The 18764-nt window shown below is 42.3% G+C and overlaps 1 protein-coding gene across 1 annotated transcript in view; it reads left to right on the forward strand.

Annotated features, from left to right (window-relative positions):
* The window catches only part of zfhx4 (zinc finger homeobox 4), a 70664-nt gene that overhangs the window by 20723 nt on the left and 31177 nt on the right, over window positions 1-18764 (forward strand). Inside the window, 2 exon segments of the mRNA XM_055150798.1 lie at window positions 662-1203; window positions 14532-14763. Of these exon segments, the coding sequence (XP_055006773.1) occupies window positions 662-1203; window positions 14532-14763 (774 nt within the window).

Here is an 18764-nt window from a genome sequence, read left to right on the forward strand (position 1 = left end):
CTGTGAAGTATAACACATGTAGCACACACACTGCTTGGCAAATCTCATCAGCTAATTGGGGAATTGTTAAATCTGAGAAAAGACTTGATGAGCTTTCGTGCCATGCTTAGATAGACAATAACAGGATCAAATGAGACAGTTAATTACATTGATATGAATGAAAGATCTTTTTTGTCTGAGGGTGGGCGGTTAGATGAAAGAAAACCTGTGTAACGCATTGATCAGCCCCTCAGATCTGTGTGTATGTGTGAAAAACTCTAAAATCTCTGTCCCGCCATCACAGAGAGCAGTAATTAAAGCTACCTGATGAGCGAGTTAGCAGGTTGAAAAGGATGATTGTAATTGATCCTGATTCAATCCTATTAGGTTTTTTATAGACGAGACTTTGTAAGGAGCGCCAGTCCTCAGTGGGGCTTTATTTTATCAAATCCTTTTGTATGAGAGAGGCCCGCACCAAGGACTTCTTCCACACCTAATTTCATTTAATAAAAAGAGCCTTTTTATTTCTTACTTTCCTGGATTCTACCATGCATACAGCGCTTTTATTTTCACGAGTGCTTTGTTTTATTCTCATACTATGTTTTTGTGTGCCTTTTCTTTGGACGACAATCCCCTCCCTGCCTTTCTGCAGCCTAATAGATTCTCTGTTTTTCCTCTGTAGTGAACAGCGACTTATCGGCGGAGTTGCGTCTTGCTGGTGGTCAGCTGATGGCAGATGACCTGTCCTTGGTTACGGCTGGAGGGATGGGGGGCATGTCCTCCTCAGACCCCTCCCTGTCGTCCCTGTCGCCCCCCATCAGTGACCCCTCCCTGCGCCTCTACCAGTGTGCCGTGTGCAACTGTTACTCCTCGGACAGCCTGGAGGCCCTCAACGCCCATGTCAACGCGGAGCGCTCTCTGCCCGAGGAGGAGTGGCGCTGTGTGGTGGGTGACGTCTACCAGTGCAAGCTCTGCAGTTACAACACGCAGCTAAAGGCCAACTTCCAACTGCACTGCAAGACTGACAAGCACATGCAGAAGCACCAGCTGGTGGCCCACATCAAGGAGGGAGGCAAGGCCAACCAATGGAGATTAAAGTGTGTGGCCATTGGCAACCCTGTGCACCTCAAGTGCAACGCCTGTGACTACTACAGCAACAGCGTGGATAAACTGCGACTACATGCCACCAACCAGAGGCACGAGGCTGCCATCCGCCTTTACAAGGTAAAACAGCTTTTCTACACACAGGACACTAAAGCACTACACTACTGGTTCTTTTTAGATGTGATTTGTTTACAAATACCTCATAGACCTATCCAAGGAGGATATGCTATGTAAAACAACACCGTGTATGTGTGTGCGGACTGGACTTATGTAGTGGCAAACACTATAACACGTTTACTCTAGGTCCTGTTAATGCTTTAGATTTTTTTAGCTAATTAGACTGTTCACACGTTGTCTTCTTCTTAATTGTTTCATCTCAAATCTAATGTTTTCCCTTCATTAGTGTTGTAGTTTTGGGGAATCTCTTTGGGTTAAATAGTTAAATAGATGGTACATTTCCTAAGCCTTGACCTAGAGACAGGATCAAGTGCATTACATTAATGGGGATTTTTACTGGTAGCCGTGTTTGGCAACAGCAGGTGTTTGTGATGGTGTATTTAAAGTAAAACAAATAGGCCAGAGCAACAAAGGCCAAAAGAGAGAATCTAAGAATAATTGTATGTTAGTTAGTGTTGCACATTAACTTTATTTATCTTCACTTGTCTAGTACTGTGGTTGTTAGGATCCCATATAGCAGTGTGGGCTGGAGCTCCTATGGCTCGTCCCAGTGGCCCCTCAGTGCCCCCACAGTCCCTTGTTCTTTGGTACCAACCACCAACCCACAGTGTTTAACAAATGTGTTCCACAGATGACGTTTTTAATGCTTCTGGCAGAAATCCCATTTTTTTATCCTCAGACCATGTGGTAGAAGAGCAAAGCAGCCATAGGCAGCACAGGGAGGGCAAGGAAAAAACGTCTTTATTTGACCAGAAAAACACCTCTCCTTTTATGTATTGGCAAAGGTGAAACGCACATGGGGATGGAGGTAGCTTGGCCGGGTGCATAAAAGATCCAAGTGTTGACGACTATACCATATGGTTTGGAAACACAGAATATCTTTACGGCATGGAAAATCATTTGAAGATATAAACAAAAAGCATATTCAGGAAATTTTATGGGTGCTTTGTAGAGCAATAGAGTACTTCTGAAAGGAGCGGGAGTTGAAGAGTTTTTTTCCAGACTTTAATTCACCACAAGGGAAATGACATTAAGAGCACATGGGCATCCAATCATCGGGTGACCAGGGCACAGCAGGTGGCACAGGAAGTCCGGCCATACAAGGAAAAAGAGAGGCACTGCCAAGCTGCTTTCAGATGTGAAATTAAAGTTACATTTCCTCATGACTTGGAAGTTAATGGTAATTACAGAAATTGTGATAGAAATACATGCCCATATGTTTTTAGCAAATTCTTCTTCATACAGTTTAGCTATAAATCTGATTTCTCCACATGTACGGTAGTCTGAATTCCAAATAGGAAATGTTTGAATATGCCAGCAGCTTGTGTGGGGTAGTGAGGGCATTAAATGGTGTTGTTGCATGGCATGACTGTTTCTGGCCAGAGCAGTGTTTGACTTAGCAGTGACTATAGTGATGTATGGATTCATTACAATTTGAATAACAAACACAGGTCTAATAGATGTAGAGAGAGGGGTAAATCTGTCAGTGTGTTCGGTGTGGGCGTCTGGGCTACAGTTGGGGTTGACACAGTAGTGAGCATGTATGTTTATGTGTGCGTCTACAGAACAGTGAGGAGCATGTCTGCCCCTGGCTCATTAGGAGTTGGGAATGTCCATGGTCCATAAGGCCTGGCAGGACCACACACACTGTCTCAGACCTCAGCACCTGTTTCTCACATGGATCCTCCCATAAATCTGAAAGTCAGCTCAACCATCACCACCCCAACCGCCTGTCTATCCCGCTTTCCATCATTATTCAAGCCAGAATGGTCATCCAGGGGCCAGTGGACTTTTTTTTGTTGTTAATATTCTTTGAACTAAAGATGCACAATGATTTTATTGCAGCATAGAGTTTAATGTTTTGTTACTAGTTTTTCAAAAATTAAATTAAGCTGTGGACATTCTTCAGTACTAGACATTAGTGTGATTGATTATACTCGCCTTGTCTACATCTGTTTATGACCGAGCCTCTATGCAATTTATAGATAAAATAATTGAAATTCAGAATTAGAAAAATATGGAACTGTCTGTTGTCACGTCAATCTGTCCACCTTTTTTATTCATTTTTCCCCCTCTGTCCCTCCCCTGGGGAGCAGCAGATAGGCCATCTCATTACCCATGATCCTCCTGGCAGTGCAGTGGCAGAGAGAGAGGTGGGGTGAATTAAATCTGGGGGTGAGGGGAGAAGGAAAGGACTAGATTGTCCTTCATTTTTGTATTTTTTTCCATTTCCCATCAGCCATGCTGCATTTCTCCTTTACACTATATTCTCCTTCATCTCTCAGACAGAGATGGCAGTGCTTATGCATCTGCAATATTAAGTCTACCGCCGTGTGGTGGCTATTAGCAAGGGTCAACCCTGCCCACTCTCATTTGAAAACCAAATGGCCTATATATATGCAGCCCAAATTATTGGACTGTCATTTGGACTTGTGTGATGGGGAAATGGACAGGAGATTGACTCCCAAAGATTTGCATAAAAAGCCATTGTGATGGTCCCGGAATAGAAAAGAGTCTGGATCTATTTCAGATGCATGGCACCACTTATGACACCCACTCACTTAAATGTATACATTTAAAAGAAAGATGTAACATAAATGTACTGGTGTTGTTTTACGTACAGTAGTACACACACACACACTATGGCTGTGTGTTTTATGAAGTTGCCATTTTCCACTTTGGCCCATGTCCTCTTGTTGTAGACACTCTCTTGATCAGCGAGTCCTTGTCTCACACTCGCACACTGTCTTAAAGAGTTGCTCCTCTCTTCAAACAGGAATGTTCAGACACTTCACACTAGATGCTACTTGACTGGGAGATATAGATTTTCATGTTCTGTCTTGGAGTCGGGCTGATGCAGTCTCCTGACGTCTGTACAGCTGAGGAGAGGAGTAGATTCAGCCATGTTTTTTGCCAAAAAGCTTGCCTGCCTGTCTGTCTGTCTTCCTGTATTCTCCTCCCCTGCTCCCTTCCTCCCCTCTCCTGTTCTCTGTGTCGTATAGGCACAGAGATGCCGGTTAGTAGATTATTCAAATGGTTTCGTCTTTCACCTGCACACAGATTACAATGGAAATCTTTCAGAGGGCCATGGGTGCTGAAGTGGGCGGGAGAGGGTGGTGGCTAATTAAAGCATAAAAGCAGGTGTATGCTTGTGTGCGCTTGTTGCTTTTTTGTGTTTGTCAGAAAGACGTTTTGAATAGGCAGACTTCCTTAACCTCCCCCTTCAGCCAATAATCCCCAGATATTAATAAGACTTTCACCCACTCTCTCCCCTAAAGCTTTAAGCAGATGGTCAGTGCACAATTAGTGAGCGTGTTCTGTGTCCAGCGTTGGTCTTATGTAGTTTTAAATTACCCTCCTCCATTTTCTTTGTTGTTTCAAAATCTAAATATGTAGCATTTCTATTGACTTTATCAAATTGTGGTGTGGGAACCTTTATTATATTTTATTTTATTTTGCATTTAGTTTGATGGACCCACTTTAACCTGGAGTGTGTTCAATCATGCACACTCACCTAGGCCTGTCACAATAACAAATTTTGAAGTGTAATATATTGCTGAAGTAAATATAGATGATAATCGAAATATTGAACCCAAACCATAAAGCAGAATTATCCACAAAAGTTATTCTAAATGTAGTATATTGTTAAAAACATGAGCTGCAATAAATGAATAGCAGAATGCCACACTTATAATAATAATTAGATATTAGTGTAGTATAATTTTAGTTCATAATTCAACCTTCTACAGCTTGAATCTTATCATACTGCAGGAAAAATGCCCACTAGTAAAAATAAAAAACAAAAAAAAAAAAAAACAAACCCTCATGTAAATACTGACCCTCAAAAATTATTGTTTCAGCCATCATATATTGAACAATAAGTTAAAAGTATTTATTGTGACAGGCCTACACTCACCACATCAAAATAGGGACTGGACCAGGACCAAATCAAGTTCACATCAAGGCTAAGATGGGTCAAATTTAGGACCAAATGGACTAGTGTGAACCAAAATAGTTTTCTGTTTATTTTATATTCTAAAAGGTTTACAAATCCCTACCACAGACTAAATGTTCATATTATTCTCTCCATTTCAGCTTCTTATTTTAAACTGATACTCCTTGGTGTGACCCCCTCCTTTCTCCGGGGCTATGGTCTATTTGGGATTGTCCGTACTGAGGCCAGGCCATTTGTCCATGTGCACGGGAGTGTAAAGCAGATCACCACTGACAGGTATAGGAAAGATAGCAGGAAGGAGGAGGGGGCAGACCTGCTACAATAGGGGTTAGTGTCTTCCGTACCACCAGGGGACATTCGGACAAAGAAGCTCGCTGAGTTTGGCTTTTTTTGACTGGACCTTCCCCCTTTTGGCCTTTGTATTAATTTTTACCAACCCACTTAACTTTCCCATACCAAAACATATTCCTAGCCATTTCATCTGGCTGAAAATAGGCAGAGATAGGCAGATATTTACACTTTTAAGCAATCTGGCCTGATCTGATTTTGTTTTGGCTGACCTGGCACCTAAAGAGTACACACACGTCTTTATTTTAAACCTTAAAAGCGAACAGATAATTGGACAAATCGTGACTACCAAACTCTTGTGAAGGTTTATAGTAAGAATGGCTGTGAGTGAGTTTGTAGTAAATTTGAATTACAGAATTACATATTGGCCCCAAAATATCAGCAGAACAATCGGTATCTGCATCGGCCATGAATAAAAGCTATATTGGTCAATCTCTACTGCACATATACCAGAAGAAACGCAAAATACGGTAATAAATTCAAGCTTGTGACCTGAACTATGATCCTTGCTAACTCACTTCACTTTTGATGGCTTGATTTGATCAGCTTCAAACAAGTCACAAGTTTGCAACATCTGATATTAATCTATTAACTTTAAAGTTCACATCACCTGATGTACAAACTTCCAAGTAAAAAAAAAAAATAAAATAAAATAGACAACACTGTGGCATACATTTTAATTGGCAGAAAATGGCTTTTCCTATCATCAGGATGGTATTTAGATAGTACATCCCCACTTTCCAGTCTCATAGAGCTATCAGGATATTGATAGGGACAAAGTTGAACTGGAATACTTCTCAACGCCCCCTCCCGATCAATAATCAATCGACTGGAGGTAATTGTGCCTCTCTTGGAGCGCTCCCAAGTCTCCCCACTGCACACTCTCACTCTCTGTCATTATCAGCATGTGGCCTAGTATTCGGCATTTCAGCATTCCAGTTGTAATTGATTTTAACCATTAGGTGCTCAGTGAATAGATAAGTAGGGGGAGATATTCGATTATACGCTAGAAGGGAGGGAATAGGGGATGTTTTGGTGCGGGCCAGGGCAAGAAGAAGGACCCAACCTGTCTTTCTCTGTATCAGTGGCCTTTCCACCCTGGCAACGGCACAATATACCACTGACCTCCTGTGAGTTCAAGCAGCTTAGTTTGTGCGAGGTAATCCCTAATGCTTTGAAATAGACCTGATAGAAAGCCCACTTACTTGTTTGGGATTAATACCAGCCTGCACAGGGGTGGGGGATCTTGAGTTTTCTGCACATTTAGTTAAATTAGCGCATTTAATTTATGGTTGTAAAAATGAAAATATACTGGAAAATACTGAAAACTGTTTTTGCTTTCAGTCTTTCAGGAAAGGACAAATGTTTACCACATTTAAGTGGCTTTTGCAAACATATTTAGTAGCATTAGTTCATATCAACAAATAATATTCCTCATTAGGTTATTGTTCATTTGTGAAAGCTCGAAGATTGTGAGCAGACTAGACTAGAATCCCAAGCTGAGGGGGGTAACGCTGTCCTACTGTTTTTTGGTCATTTTTTTCTCCTCTTTCGGGTCCAGAGTGTAGATTAGGACGAGTGGTCGGGCGGTGGGGGTAACAAAGGCAAACATTTGAGTAATCTTCAAAGAGCCCATTGGTATGTTGAGTGGACGCTGGTATGCGGACTGTGGCGGAGGCTTTTTCAGGGGAAAACAATATCCTTCTTTAGCCCTATACTGTGAGGCCTGGGCAAACACTGGCAGCCTGATCACCACTATCAAATCACCCACTTAGCCCTGCTCATGCTAGTGCTAAGTATGACAGGTTCAGCAAGTAATACAAAATATGTCTCATAAGTTACTATTTTATACAATATTAGCAATATAGGAATTCACATATGGCATTATATTTATTTTTTCATCCAATGCCAGAAGTTTGTAAGTAGAAGTAAGTCGAAGTAAATAGAAAGTAGTTCAATTCTTTTATTTCTTTTTGGTTTAGGTTTGAACTCCAAAATAGAGTGTATTCTGTATTGTGTATTTTAGTAAAAGACGTATGATAACACAAAGCAGCTCGTGTTTGTGGATTTGCATATTTCAAGGTAACAAGCAGTGGAAAAATCTTGCGTAGTTATGGCGTGAATGTCTGACGTGGCTCAAAGTGTTGCAATAATTGTTATCTATGTGTTCTGGGAGACTCGCACTCCCCTATTTAAATGTTTGCCTTTGATAAAACAGGCAGTGCAGACGGGAAGAGAGAGCCAAACTGTACAGAGGGATCAAGTGTGCCATCTTGTAGGTCAACTCCAAGCCATCTGATTTCCTATGGCAATATGCAAAATAGCTCCACTGAAGTGCTGCTTTCCATTGTGTCGGTATTAAGTTTCATCTTATGCCGAGTTTGCTTGAGTATGTTTTATCTCACTTATAATGCAAAACAAAGTATATGTCGCCACACTTTCAGCTCCTGACTCCGCACTTGGATTTGGAAATATCTGAGAGGCACTGTCAGCCGCTGCAGTTTGTAGTTCATCGAGGTTCATTTGGTCTTCCGATAATTTATTTGATTAGATTTTCAGGCCAAAGTTTAGTTTGTTTTCATTCTCATACCTCAGAGTGGTCCCGTGATATTACTGTGACGTGTCTGCTCAGCTGATTTAAATGTTTGAAAAAGGTTTTGTTTAATATTGTTTAGTACTATTTGGATGTGTTTGTTTTTTGTTTGTTTGTTAGTTTCCTTTGACAGCAACATACCTGTTTCTAGCATGCAGTATATTGATTAGGCTAGGTTTTAATCCAGGAGCCCTTCCCTGTAAAACTTTTTATTACATAGACTAATCAATATACTAGATGTTCTACGATCTGAGTCCCTTAAAACAAGCTAAAGAGTGTCTTCCATTTTGTCACAGTTTGAAAATGAACTGTCTTTGTCCAGTAATCAGCAGCCATTTTCTCACGAGGATCCACCCCAGGGATAATTTCTCCCATTTCTCTGTCATTAGCAAGGCCTGGCATTAAGCTTGTGTTTTGTTCCCTGTACCTTTTGTTTAGTGCTAAGTGAAACCATGCGACCGGGTTGGGGCTAACTACAAAACAATACTCCCCTTCACAAGCGCAGGAATGTGTAATTAGTGATTTGAACCCATCCAGATTCTTCCAATTCTCACTGCAACTCTGTCTGCCTCTTTTGTTCTGGCTGTCACTGTTTTCCAATCTATCCAGTTATATATTTCACCCACTGTACGCCTTTACCGCTGCGTCTGCCTAACTATCACTAATGGACGTTTTTTACTGCGCGTCTTCATTACTAACACGATCGCAGAAAAACAAACTTGGCACAAATCGCTGCACCAAAAATTATTTCCCCTCTGCTTCCCTTTCAGTTTAAGTTAAAGATAACAACATCAGCGTTGTACAAACCTCTTTGATGGTTCGACTCGATGGTTGGAAGCCCCAGATTCTTCAGACCCTTATTTTTGTTTTTATCCATGTCTTTCACAGATCCTGTCAATTAAGCTTTGCCTTGATTTCCAGAACGCTTTTTTACATGCTACGAAAATGCTTGAACCTTACCCAAAACCGTATTAGCTTTTCCGCACCATTCCTCCTCGTACATGACTAGAAAAGCATGTTCCCCAGAGCAGTTAGCATTTAAATGATAACAATCTTCGCAGTCTGTTTGATTGTGGGTTGATGGAAAAGATAATCTCAGAGCTAGAGATAGTTTAGGGAAATGGTCTGTTCTGGTCAGTCTCACCTGGCGGCCAAATGGAGACAGGCAGGAGCTTTTAGACCTTAATGGGCTAAGGTCAGGGGAGCTAATAGGGAGTAAGTGGCTCAGTTGTGCTGTCTAAATCTAATGCTAATGTAAATACTCATCCATTTTACCCAGTCCAGAGGTTTGCTAACACACTGAACTGAACTGTACTCTGCTGTGTCTGTTCCTGATAACACACAACATGTTCTAAACTGTAGCTTTATCATTTCTATATGTTTGTTGACGAGCAAGTGCAGTGCAATCAATAAGGCATATTTTAGTCTACATAATGAATAGTGTGTGTGAGAGAGAGGGAGAGAGAAGGCAGAGAAAGGCAGCAGTGATAGTGAGAGGTCAGAGGTCAGGAAGCTGTGAACTTCAGATTGACCTATTGACCCAGGTGTCAGACACACTTACGTCATTCCCACAAGTGTGTGTGCAAGCTGTGTGGGCATTGCAAAACTGGATACGCTTTTTACTGGGTTTAGGGCTACACTGTATTGCTTCCTGGTGTCTTTGTGCTGATAAGAAGGCATAGGAATATCCTGAGGAGGAAAAAGACAGAAGGTAGAGGAGAGGGAGTTTAGCAGAATGCCTCTAAAAGACTCATTGTAATACTTAAGTTTATTTGTCTTGGCAGTCCTGATGTGATAGATGCTTGTTGTTTTTGGGCGACCTAAAGCGCGCTGGTCCACAGACTGTGCACCCTGAGCTGTGATCACACTGCCGGGCCCAGAGGAGCTGCTTCTCTCCAGGAACTTTCTTAGTCTGAAAATAGCAGAGAAAGAAATGAGCAGAGGTAGAAGGGGCTGGGTTGAGCCGAGGCGAGGAGCTTTGTGGATTGTTTTGTCTCTGCAGCATCTTCAGATCCATGCAGTGGCCTTGTGTGAGTGTGCGTGAGTGTGTGTGTGTGTGTGAGACAAAGTGTGTGTGTGTGTGTGAGTGTGTGTGTGTGTGTGTGTGTGGCTGGGAGCAGAGATGTGCTCTGTGCATAAGTAATGTGCATTCAGCACTTTTTCTGTGTGAAGACTATTTGCATATTTGTTTGTGTGTGCAGCAGTGAATTTGTCTCCCTCTACACTATATTAGCTCCTCTGTTTATACAGAAGGTGGCACAGACCTGGCCTGTCTGAGAGCCTGCAGTCTGCAGCTCTTCCAGTGGCACTGATCTTGCGTTACATCTATGTCTCGGGGCTGAGCAGCGGTTAGCACTAACATGTGTTAGGGAGGTAGTAGAACTGATGGAATTCTACACTTGGCAGCCTTCCAGGCAGAGCTGGTATGTGTTTAAAATACTTTCAAGGAACAAAACATGCTTTTGTTGTTTTCTGGGCCAAGCGGGACTGTTTTTGTCTCCAATGGCCCTCAGGGGGCCCAGGGGAGAGCACCGGAAGCTGGTGACATTCCTAAAAGAAGGTGTACCATCAATGCACCTTCCCCAGTCAGCCCCTCTCCCCACATCCAGCGACAGAAGTGCAGTACTGCTCTGTACATATAAAACACGTACACACACGCTCACACACACACACTGGTTATTAAGACATAGCTGTTGTGGTGCAGACTTCTTATTTTCACAGTGTGTTCATTAGCTGCCTGGTTTTACACTTAATGACAGGAAAGACTCATGTTTGTACTGAGCACCCTAATTTGTCATTTGGTTTATAGAGAAAAACACGGCCCTGCTGCTTTGCACCACATTCTGAATATTTTTGTCTTGTAACATTGTACACAAGTAAAGACAAAAAGGAAGGAGCTTCAGAAATTACCCACAGACACAGACTTTTATGAGGTGGAATACAAAAATGTGGCATTGAAATTACTGATGCGTAAACAGTGGCAGCACACACACTTGTGAAGCCAGAAGAAACAGGAAACATTAGAATTATCTCCACACACTCTCTGTCACACAGCGCTCACAAACTGCACCCCCAGATAAAAGAAGTAGAGGAACGTCTTTTGCATTGCTTTATTAAAAATTCAGTTAATGAGGCAGCTTTGTCAGTGCACATAGAACAAATGAATGTGAGACAGCAGCAGTGCGCTCCCAGCCACAGGAGGTGTGCGCTGTTTGTGTGAGAGGGAGAAAGGTGTTTTGTAAACATCTCATTCTGCATAATGAATGCAGTGCTCTGTCATCCTCTGCCTCACATACGCACACACACACACACACACACATTAGAGCCTCCCTCACCTGTCACACTCCTCCCCTCTGCTCAGGGCCACTAGTTGACAGGTAAACAGGAAGTCCCCTGTGCTGTCATTTACATCCTGTGTATGAGAGCACACCTCCACTTCCTGTGGGATGTCAGGGCCATGTTCAGGTCTGAGCTCAGAGGGTTGTTAGACTCTGTCTGATTGGCCCACTGGGACTGTTAGCTTATTTGGTTGTTTGCCAAACACTAATCCCTAACAATTAACCACGCGGCACTCTGGAGAGGTGCCATATTGACAGGGACAAGCTTCTCTGCCAGGCGCCACACACACAGTCTTTATTGCAGTCCTGCGTGTTGTAACATGTGCTGCTTGTTATTACACAATGCTGCTTGTTATAACGTAAAGTGTTTGTTATTACACAGGATTATGAGTGTACACTGGGTGCATGGCCGACCCACCATCAGTGTGTTTGTGTGTTTGAATATGCATTACACCACCCGCGCCTGGCAGGAGTCAAAGTGCTTCTTTAAAAGTTCATAAATCATGGATGCTGGGCCTGTGATCAGCAGACCGCCTGCATTTGAGGCCTGCCGAGCCCAGAGAGAGACCGACAGCCTCTAGTTTAGGTCTTAAACAAACCCTCTGGAATGTGCTGATGGGGACAGAATTAATATTAGGCCTGAACCTATCTGGCAGCCCGGCTCAACCCCAACTATATCATAACTCTCAAGCAAAAACATTCCCCAAAAGTCGAAGTTAGCAAATGAAAAGATACTAGTCCAGGCTTCCTCTTTGCTTGTTCTGTACATGAAAGCATTCGTCTGAGGGTAGCAAGGTCAAATCACAATTATAACACAATTAAATGGCCCACAGTTGTATCAGAACATGTTATTTTTTTATGTATTTCTCTATACTAAATGAAAGTTTGTTATAATTGCTTCTAGGCTGCCTTGCATTGCTCAGATATCATTTGTCTAGTGAAATTAGTGCTCATATCTGGCAGAATGTTGTTGAAATGATTGCAGAGTGGATTCCAGACATGATCGAATTGAAGCAGAACAAATAGCTCAAAGCAGTGAAAAACAGAGCTCTTCTCTAGTGGAGTGATTGACAAGGTTAATGAGAATGAGGCGAGAGAACAGTGGGCCTTTTATGTGCTTGCAGAGTTTTGCATTTATGAAAGGCCACAATGGGTTAATGACAAATGAACAACAAAGAAAATGTGACGATTTTAATGAGAAGACAGTGCTAGACACCTTTCTCTGAATATGTTTGCATGTGCACGTGCATGTGTGTGGTTTCCAGGGGGGAAGGAGGGAGCGAGGGAGCGATGAGGGGGAGAGGGAGAGAAAAGAGGCAAAGAAAGAGGGAGTGAGGGAGGCCTCCTTTCACAGAGAAACAAAGATAGGTGTAATTAATGGCCCTGAGCTCTGGACTTGGGGAGCTTTCTTCTGACAACTCCGACTTAATTAAAACTTAAGACTTCTGAAAGGGCCTCTGACTGCGAGGGGACGTCCCACCGTCTCGTGAGAAAAAGCTCGTAAGATTTCCTACAAAAGGGGAAAAAAAGAAGGGGAGAGACAGAGGGAGAAAAGATGTGTTAGCGGCTGTAGCTATGTTGCTAATCCCTGTTTGTCAAAGGAGTGAGGGCGCGAGGGGGGTTGAACTCACACACCTGCAGTTAGCTAACCGTGCCCCCACCTCACCGCATCACAGACACATATTTTTCCTTGCTCTGTGCAACTGCAAAAATATGACCCTGGTAACTTTTATATCCTTTAGACATGAACTTTTCTTCCTTGGGAGACAGCGAAATAATAATATATATTAATTCGTGCGCTGAAGTACACCTGTTCCTCAATAAATCTTAACAAAACATAAACTAAGTAACCTTTATAAACCACCTCCATCTATGTCTGCCTTTCTTTTTCCCCCTCTGCTCCTCCGGCTCCCTCTACACAGGATCAGATAATAAAAGGCTGGCCTGCTCTTTTGTTTTTGTGCATTGTTCATTAGCCCGGCAGCAACAACAGAGGCACACTTGATATGCTTGGCTTGACTGGGTGTATGGGAGGATAGGGGTAAGGTGGGATGGGGAGGGGAGGGGCCGTGTGCGTCTGCATGTGTCCACAGGCCTATGCGCTGAGGGCAGGCTCACACAGAGGTAGGGGGTAGCTTTGCATGGCTGCGATGCCATTAAAGAGGCAACTGGAAATTAAGGGGGCTTGCAACTGACAGCACACGTTGAATGAGAAAACCCCTGCAGCTGCGGAACAATGGGGAGAGCTGGACAATGTGTGCTTAAAGACAAAAACGGGATTCTAGGTTTAAGCCTCTTTCTCTGACTTTTGTTACAGTTTGATCTCAGTGTCACCTTAAACCTATCTAGTTAATTTGGGAAAGTGTAACGCTAGAGCTTAGGATTGGTGATCTTTTTGCAATAATAGTATAAAGTATAAAGTAGTTTTCATATTATCAGAAATATTCAAGAGGATACAGGGGCAGACACTATAGATGTAGCAGTACTAGTTGTAGTATCATCATGTAGCATTAGTTGTAGTATCATCATGAATAGTTTTAGTAGTAGTAGTAATTGTTGTTGTAGTTGTGGTAGCAATAGTCAAATACTAGTCATACTGTAGTAGTTGTGGTAGCAATAGTCAAATACTAGTCGTACTGTAGTAGTAGGGTGCATTTCTTTCTGTTTAGTTTTCATTATAGTGTATTTTTTAATCACAAGTAATTTTTTTGTTTGGTTTCCTATTTTGGGAAATTAACCTTTACTATCATTCTTAAACAAGTTATAGATCTTAATTCCATGTTTTTTAAATTTTATTTCTATTTATTTCTATTTTTATTCAAAACAGTTTTATTCTATGTATCCTTTCATATATGTTGATACATTACATCATATCTGTTGCATATACACAAACACGTGCATGCACTCACACAAGTACAAACCCACATACTCAAAGTTCACATGACAGATTAGACCACTCATTTCACCAAAACATAGCGCGCATACTCGATATTTTTAGAGAGTTTTGCCCTAACCACTTCTCCTCTCTCCCCAACAGTACTTGCAGAAGCAGGACAGCGCCTTTAGCCCCGAGTCTTGTGTTTACCACTGCACGCTGTGTGACTACTCCACCAAGGCCCGACTCAACCTGGTGCAGCACGCCCGCTCCGCCCGCCACCAGCAGAGCGAGGGCCTGCGGAAACTCCAGCTCCACCAACAGGGCCTGAGCGGAGAGGAGGAGCTCAGCCTACAAGAGCTCTTCCTCGTCAGAGAGAGCCCCTGCGGCCAAGGTCAGTGCGCTCTTCACCTGCGTTATGTCTATGGATGTGTGCTGGCATAAAGGCCAGCCTCCATGTTGTTGTGTGCTAATTTCATGCTTGAGTTTCTCCATGGTTATTGTTCAGGTGGATAGTTTTTCATTTTGTTTTATATTTTGTGTTTTTAAATGAAGGCTTTTTTTTTTTGCTTTCCTATTAGTTGTTATAATTGTTCTAGTTTTAGTGCTATAGAGTGACCGACCACATGTCCTTCTTTTAGTTTAGTTAGTCCTTCACAGCTATTTAGGCCTCAGGTCCTCACTCCACTTATTTAGAGATTTTCACTCATGAGTTGTATATAAAGTGAGATTTACATAGAAAACACGATAATATATATTTTTTCCTCACCAAGAAATTAAGATTTTTTGGGTGTACTGTATTTTGTTGTATTGAGTTGTAATATTTTTCTACATATTGCAGTCTTTCTGAACGTAATCATACGCCATTATCTATAAGCTTAAATGCTCCAACCGTATTTTACTAATGGTCACGCTATCTATAATGCTGATATATTGTTTGCCATAGTTTATACACCATTGGTCCTTGTAGATGCACATTATTTACCCAGGCTTTTATCGGGCCTAAAAAGTACACTAAATTGTAAACACTCCTAATGGCTAAATTTCTTCACTTACCAGCCTTTTTCACTAATTCTGTGTTGTTGTGTCAAATGCCTTGCCCCCTCCCCATAGCTTGGCCTTCAGATCCAGATCAACTCCCCTGATACAGCCCTGTGCATTCATCCTAATCTCTCCAAAATGAGCATACTGTTCCTATTATGCCTCCTCTCCTCCACAAACACTCACACTGTCCCGTACACAGGGACATCCCAGGCAGGCAGGCAGTTTATGAAATTTCACCTTGGGAGGATCTTAGTGAAAAGGTCTATAGCCATGCGCACATACACACACACATACACACACACACACACACTAAGGCTACACAGTGTCTCCCTGGAGTGAGCTTTCATTTCCTTTCTCATGACCAAAGCAATTTGGCTTTCATTTAAGAGTCTCGGCCCTGCCAGCAGCTAATAAGTGTAACAGAACTGTAAAACATTCAGAGACAAAAAAAAGGAAAAAAAAAAAAAGATTAATCGTTTTTGTGTGTATGAGTGGGGGTTGGATGGTTGGTGAGGGGTTGCAGGGTGTAAGCAGAGGGGGCGAGTGCTGTAATTCAAACCAGAAGATGGAGAGTCAGGGTCCATTATATAGTCATCCCTATGTTAATGCAGCCGGGAGAAAATGAGCGCTTAACTTGTTTTTGCTTTGCTTGACCTGAAGGAGCGGGTGGGGCGGCAACGGGGAGAAGGGGTTCCACAGTTTAAATAGCATTCCAGCATCGCATTAGCCCATACATCCCTCTCCTCCTCTCTTCTTCCCTTTCTCTCTCTCCTCATGTGTAGTATGAATCTGCTCCAAAGTGTCCTGTTTATACTGTACATGTACTCCCAGCACAGATGGAGCCCAGCGCTTAGAAACATATGTGAACACACAGCTAAAGGAGCAGCTCCCAAACCTGAAACGGAGAAGGTTAGCGGTGTGCGTTTGGTTTTAATTACACAGGGATCAAAGTTTCGCTCAGATTCGGGGAGCAGAAAAGCATGCTTAGATAAATCATTACTGTACCAATTTAACATACCCCCTCCTTCTACAGTTCTTGCGCTATTTGTATCGCTCTTGCTCTCTCTCTCTCCTTTTTTGTCCTTCTCCTGCTCTCCTCCTATCCATTTTTGCATCTAGAATACAAGACTTTTTTCCCTATACACTTTTTACATTTGAGCGCACTAAGCGGTTTTAAACTTGTCAGAAGCAATCGCCCCCTTTTTGCACGTTTTAAAAGTTCCACTCATAAATTACACAGTATTTGTTGTCCAGGTCTTAGTTTTATATCCCGGCTTTGATGCCATATGGTGAATTTCCATGAGGAAGTGAGAGTTAAGCTTAAATGGACACTGGCAAAGCTCACTGTACAAAGCCGCACGTTTGGATGCCCTCTCTTTGCCCAGCCTATATAATTTTTAGGGAACAACAGTATCCTTTCACTGGTACATGGTGCTGCGTTTGAAAAGGTGTTTCCTAGTCCAGTATTTGGCAGGTCCTGGCACTGAATGATGTTAAGCACAAATCAAACATCAGTACTAAATAATATGAGTCCTGTTTTCCTCTTAGGTTAAAAGCATTGTTGTGGTGAGCTTAACAAAATGTTTACTCAATAGGTTATGTAAGGTAGTGGAGATTCTATGTATTGCTTTGGGCACTGAGAGATGATAAGAATGTTTTCAATGGTATTAAAGGATCTATAGTAGGCAACATTTGCAGTTAGAAAGGGTCTGTACAAAGTGTGTGTGTGTACGTGCGTGTGTGTGTGTGTATGCATGCTGTTAGTTTTCTTGGGCTACAACTCCTGACTCGAGCACTTTCTGTTCATTAGAGACTGGTATGAAAAAGATTAATTTAAGTGCTGACCGGTATCTTTCTCTTAAAGCCTGCGACCTGGCACTGAGCCAGATAATTATAGGCCCATTTGGGAATAAGAGTTCTAATGCTCTGGACTTTATGTACATGTGAATGGCTTTCATTAAACAATTTTGATGCTGACTTTATGGCCTAATTAAGGATACAGTGCAGCAGAGACGCACCACAAGGGTATAGGTGTTTTGAACAAAGAGCGAGAGCAAATTTGTGCCGACTTCATTGTTTGCATGTCAATGTGTTAGTGCGTTTATTTAGGAACATTTGGAGTGTACACACAGTCCAGTCATTTCATCATTTACACTGCAAACACCAGTAGCAGACAGCATTGCACTGTACTCTGGCACTGACTGCTGCTTTGGCCCTGGTCTTTTTGAGTTGTGTCCTTCGCAGACAAACAGCCCACTGTGCCCACACCAAGATAAATTGTCTCTCTATGTGCACAATTGCTACTGTTAAAGAAAATTGAGTTTATAAAAAATGCCAGTTTGCATCAGAGAAACGAGTATAAATGAATTGCCTCTCAACATGGAGCACTGGGAGGCCATTTCCCTTTGAGGGCCGTCCAGAAGTTATTAAAGAAATTTGATTTTTTTATTGTGTGTGTGTGTGTGTGTGTGTGTGCTGCCATCCTTGTTAAACAAAATTAAACCCTGAATGGAACTGTTTAGTCAAATTTGAGGTCAAAAAAGAGAAATATGACAGATTGTGAGTCATGAGTATGCCATCTTGTTTTTTTTATTTGAATAATTTGTTTAGTGGGATTTTTCAAGATGTTAACAGTGTGTGAAGTGCAGTTGTTCCAGTGATTTTGTCCCTGACTGTTTCTCTGTGAAGCATTGGAGCATTTGCTGGGGGCATTAAGGGTTTGTGTGTGTAAGTGTATCTCTGCCCATTAGCCCTGTGCTCTATCATGTGTAAAGATCCTCATAAGCCACATCAGGCAGAAACACTGGCTCTTTTCTACATACTTTACTTTGTGTCATTTTTGTCTCCCCTCTCCGCCCTTGCTAAAGAAAAAAGCGAGATGGGATCTTATGGAGGTAATTATTTCCAAGAGCGAGGGCTTGTCATGCATAGCTCCAGCACCCCCCCACCCCACCCCACCCACTGCCCCCCTGCCCATGCATTAGAGCGGGTGGGGTGGGGGGGCACGGCTTTGTCTGAGTCCCTGTTTTTAAACAAAAGACCTCTTCTGACTTCCATAGACCAACAACACTTTTATCCCTCTGTACACGAGGTCCGCTCTATATATAAGTGTGCGCCTTTTGTTTCTCTGAGTGATAAGGCTCGGGGACATTTTTGGTCCAAATTAGTGCAGTAGTGCTAACCATTTACATAGCAGCTGTAGGCTAGAACCTAGGCTTAATGGACACTTATTATCTGTATATGTACTGTGCAGAGATATGGATGCGTGAGCTTAATACAGGCACATAATGATGAAGCTAAGTGTGTCTTGTTTTGGATCCAAGAGCAATGACATCTCTTCTTTCCAGTATA

The sequence above is a fragment of the Boleophthalmus pectinirostris genome, unplaced genomic scaffold, assembly GCF_026225935.1.
Source record: "Boleophthalmus pectinirostris isolate CB_2022bp ecotype Guang Dong unplaced genomic scaffold, ASM2622593v1 HiC_scaffold_15, whole genome shotgun sequence".
Classification (NCBI taxonomy): Eukaryota; Metazoa; Chordata; class Actinopteri; order Gobiiformes; family Gobiidae; genus Boleophthalmus; species Boleophthalmus pectinirostris.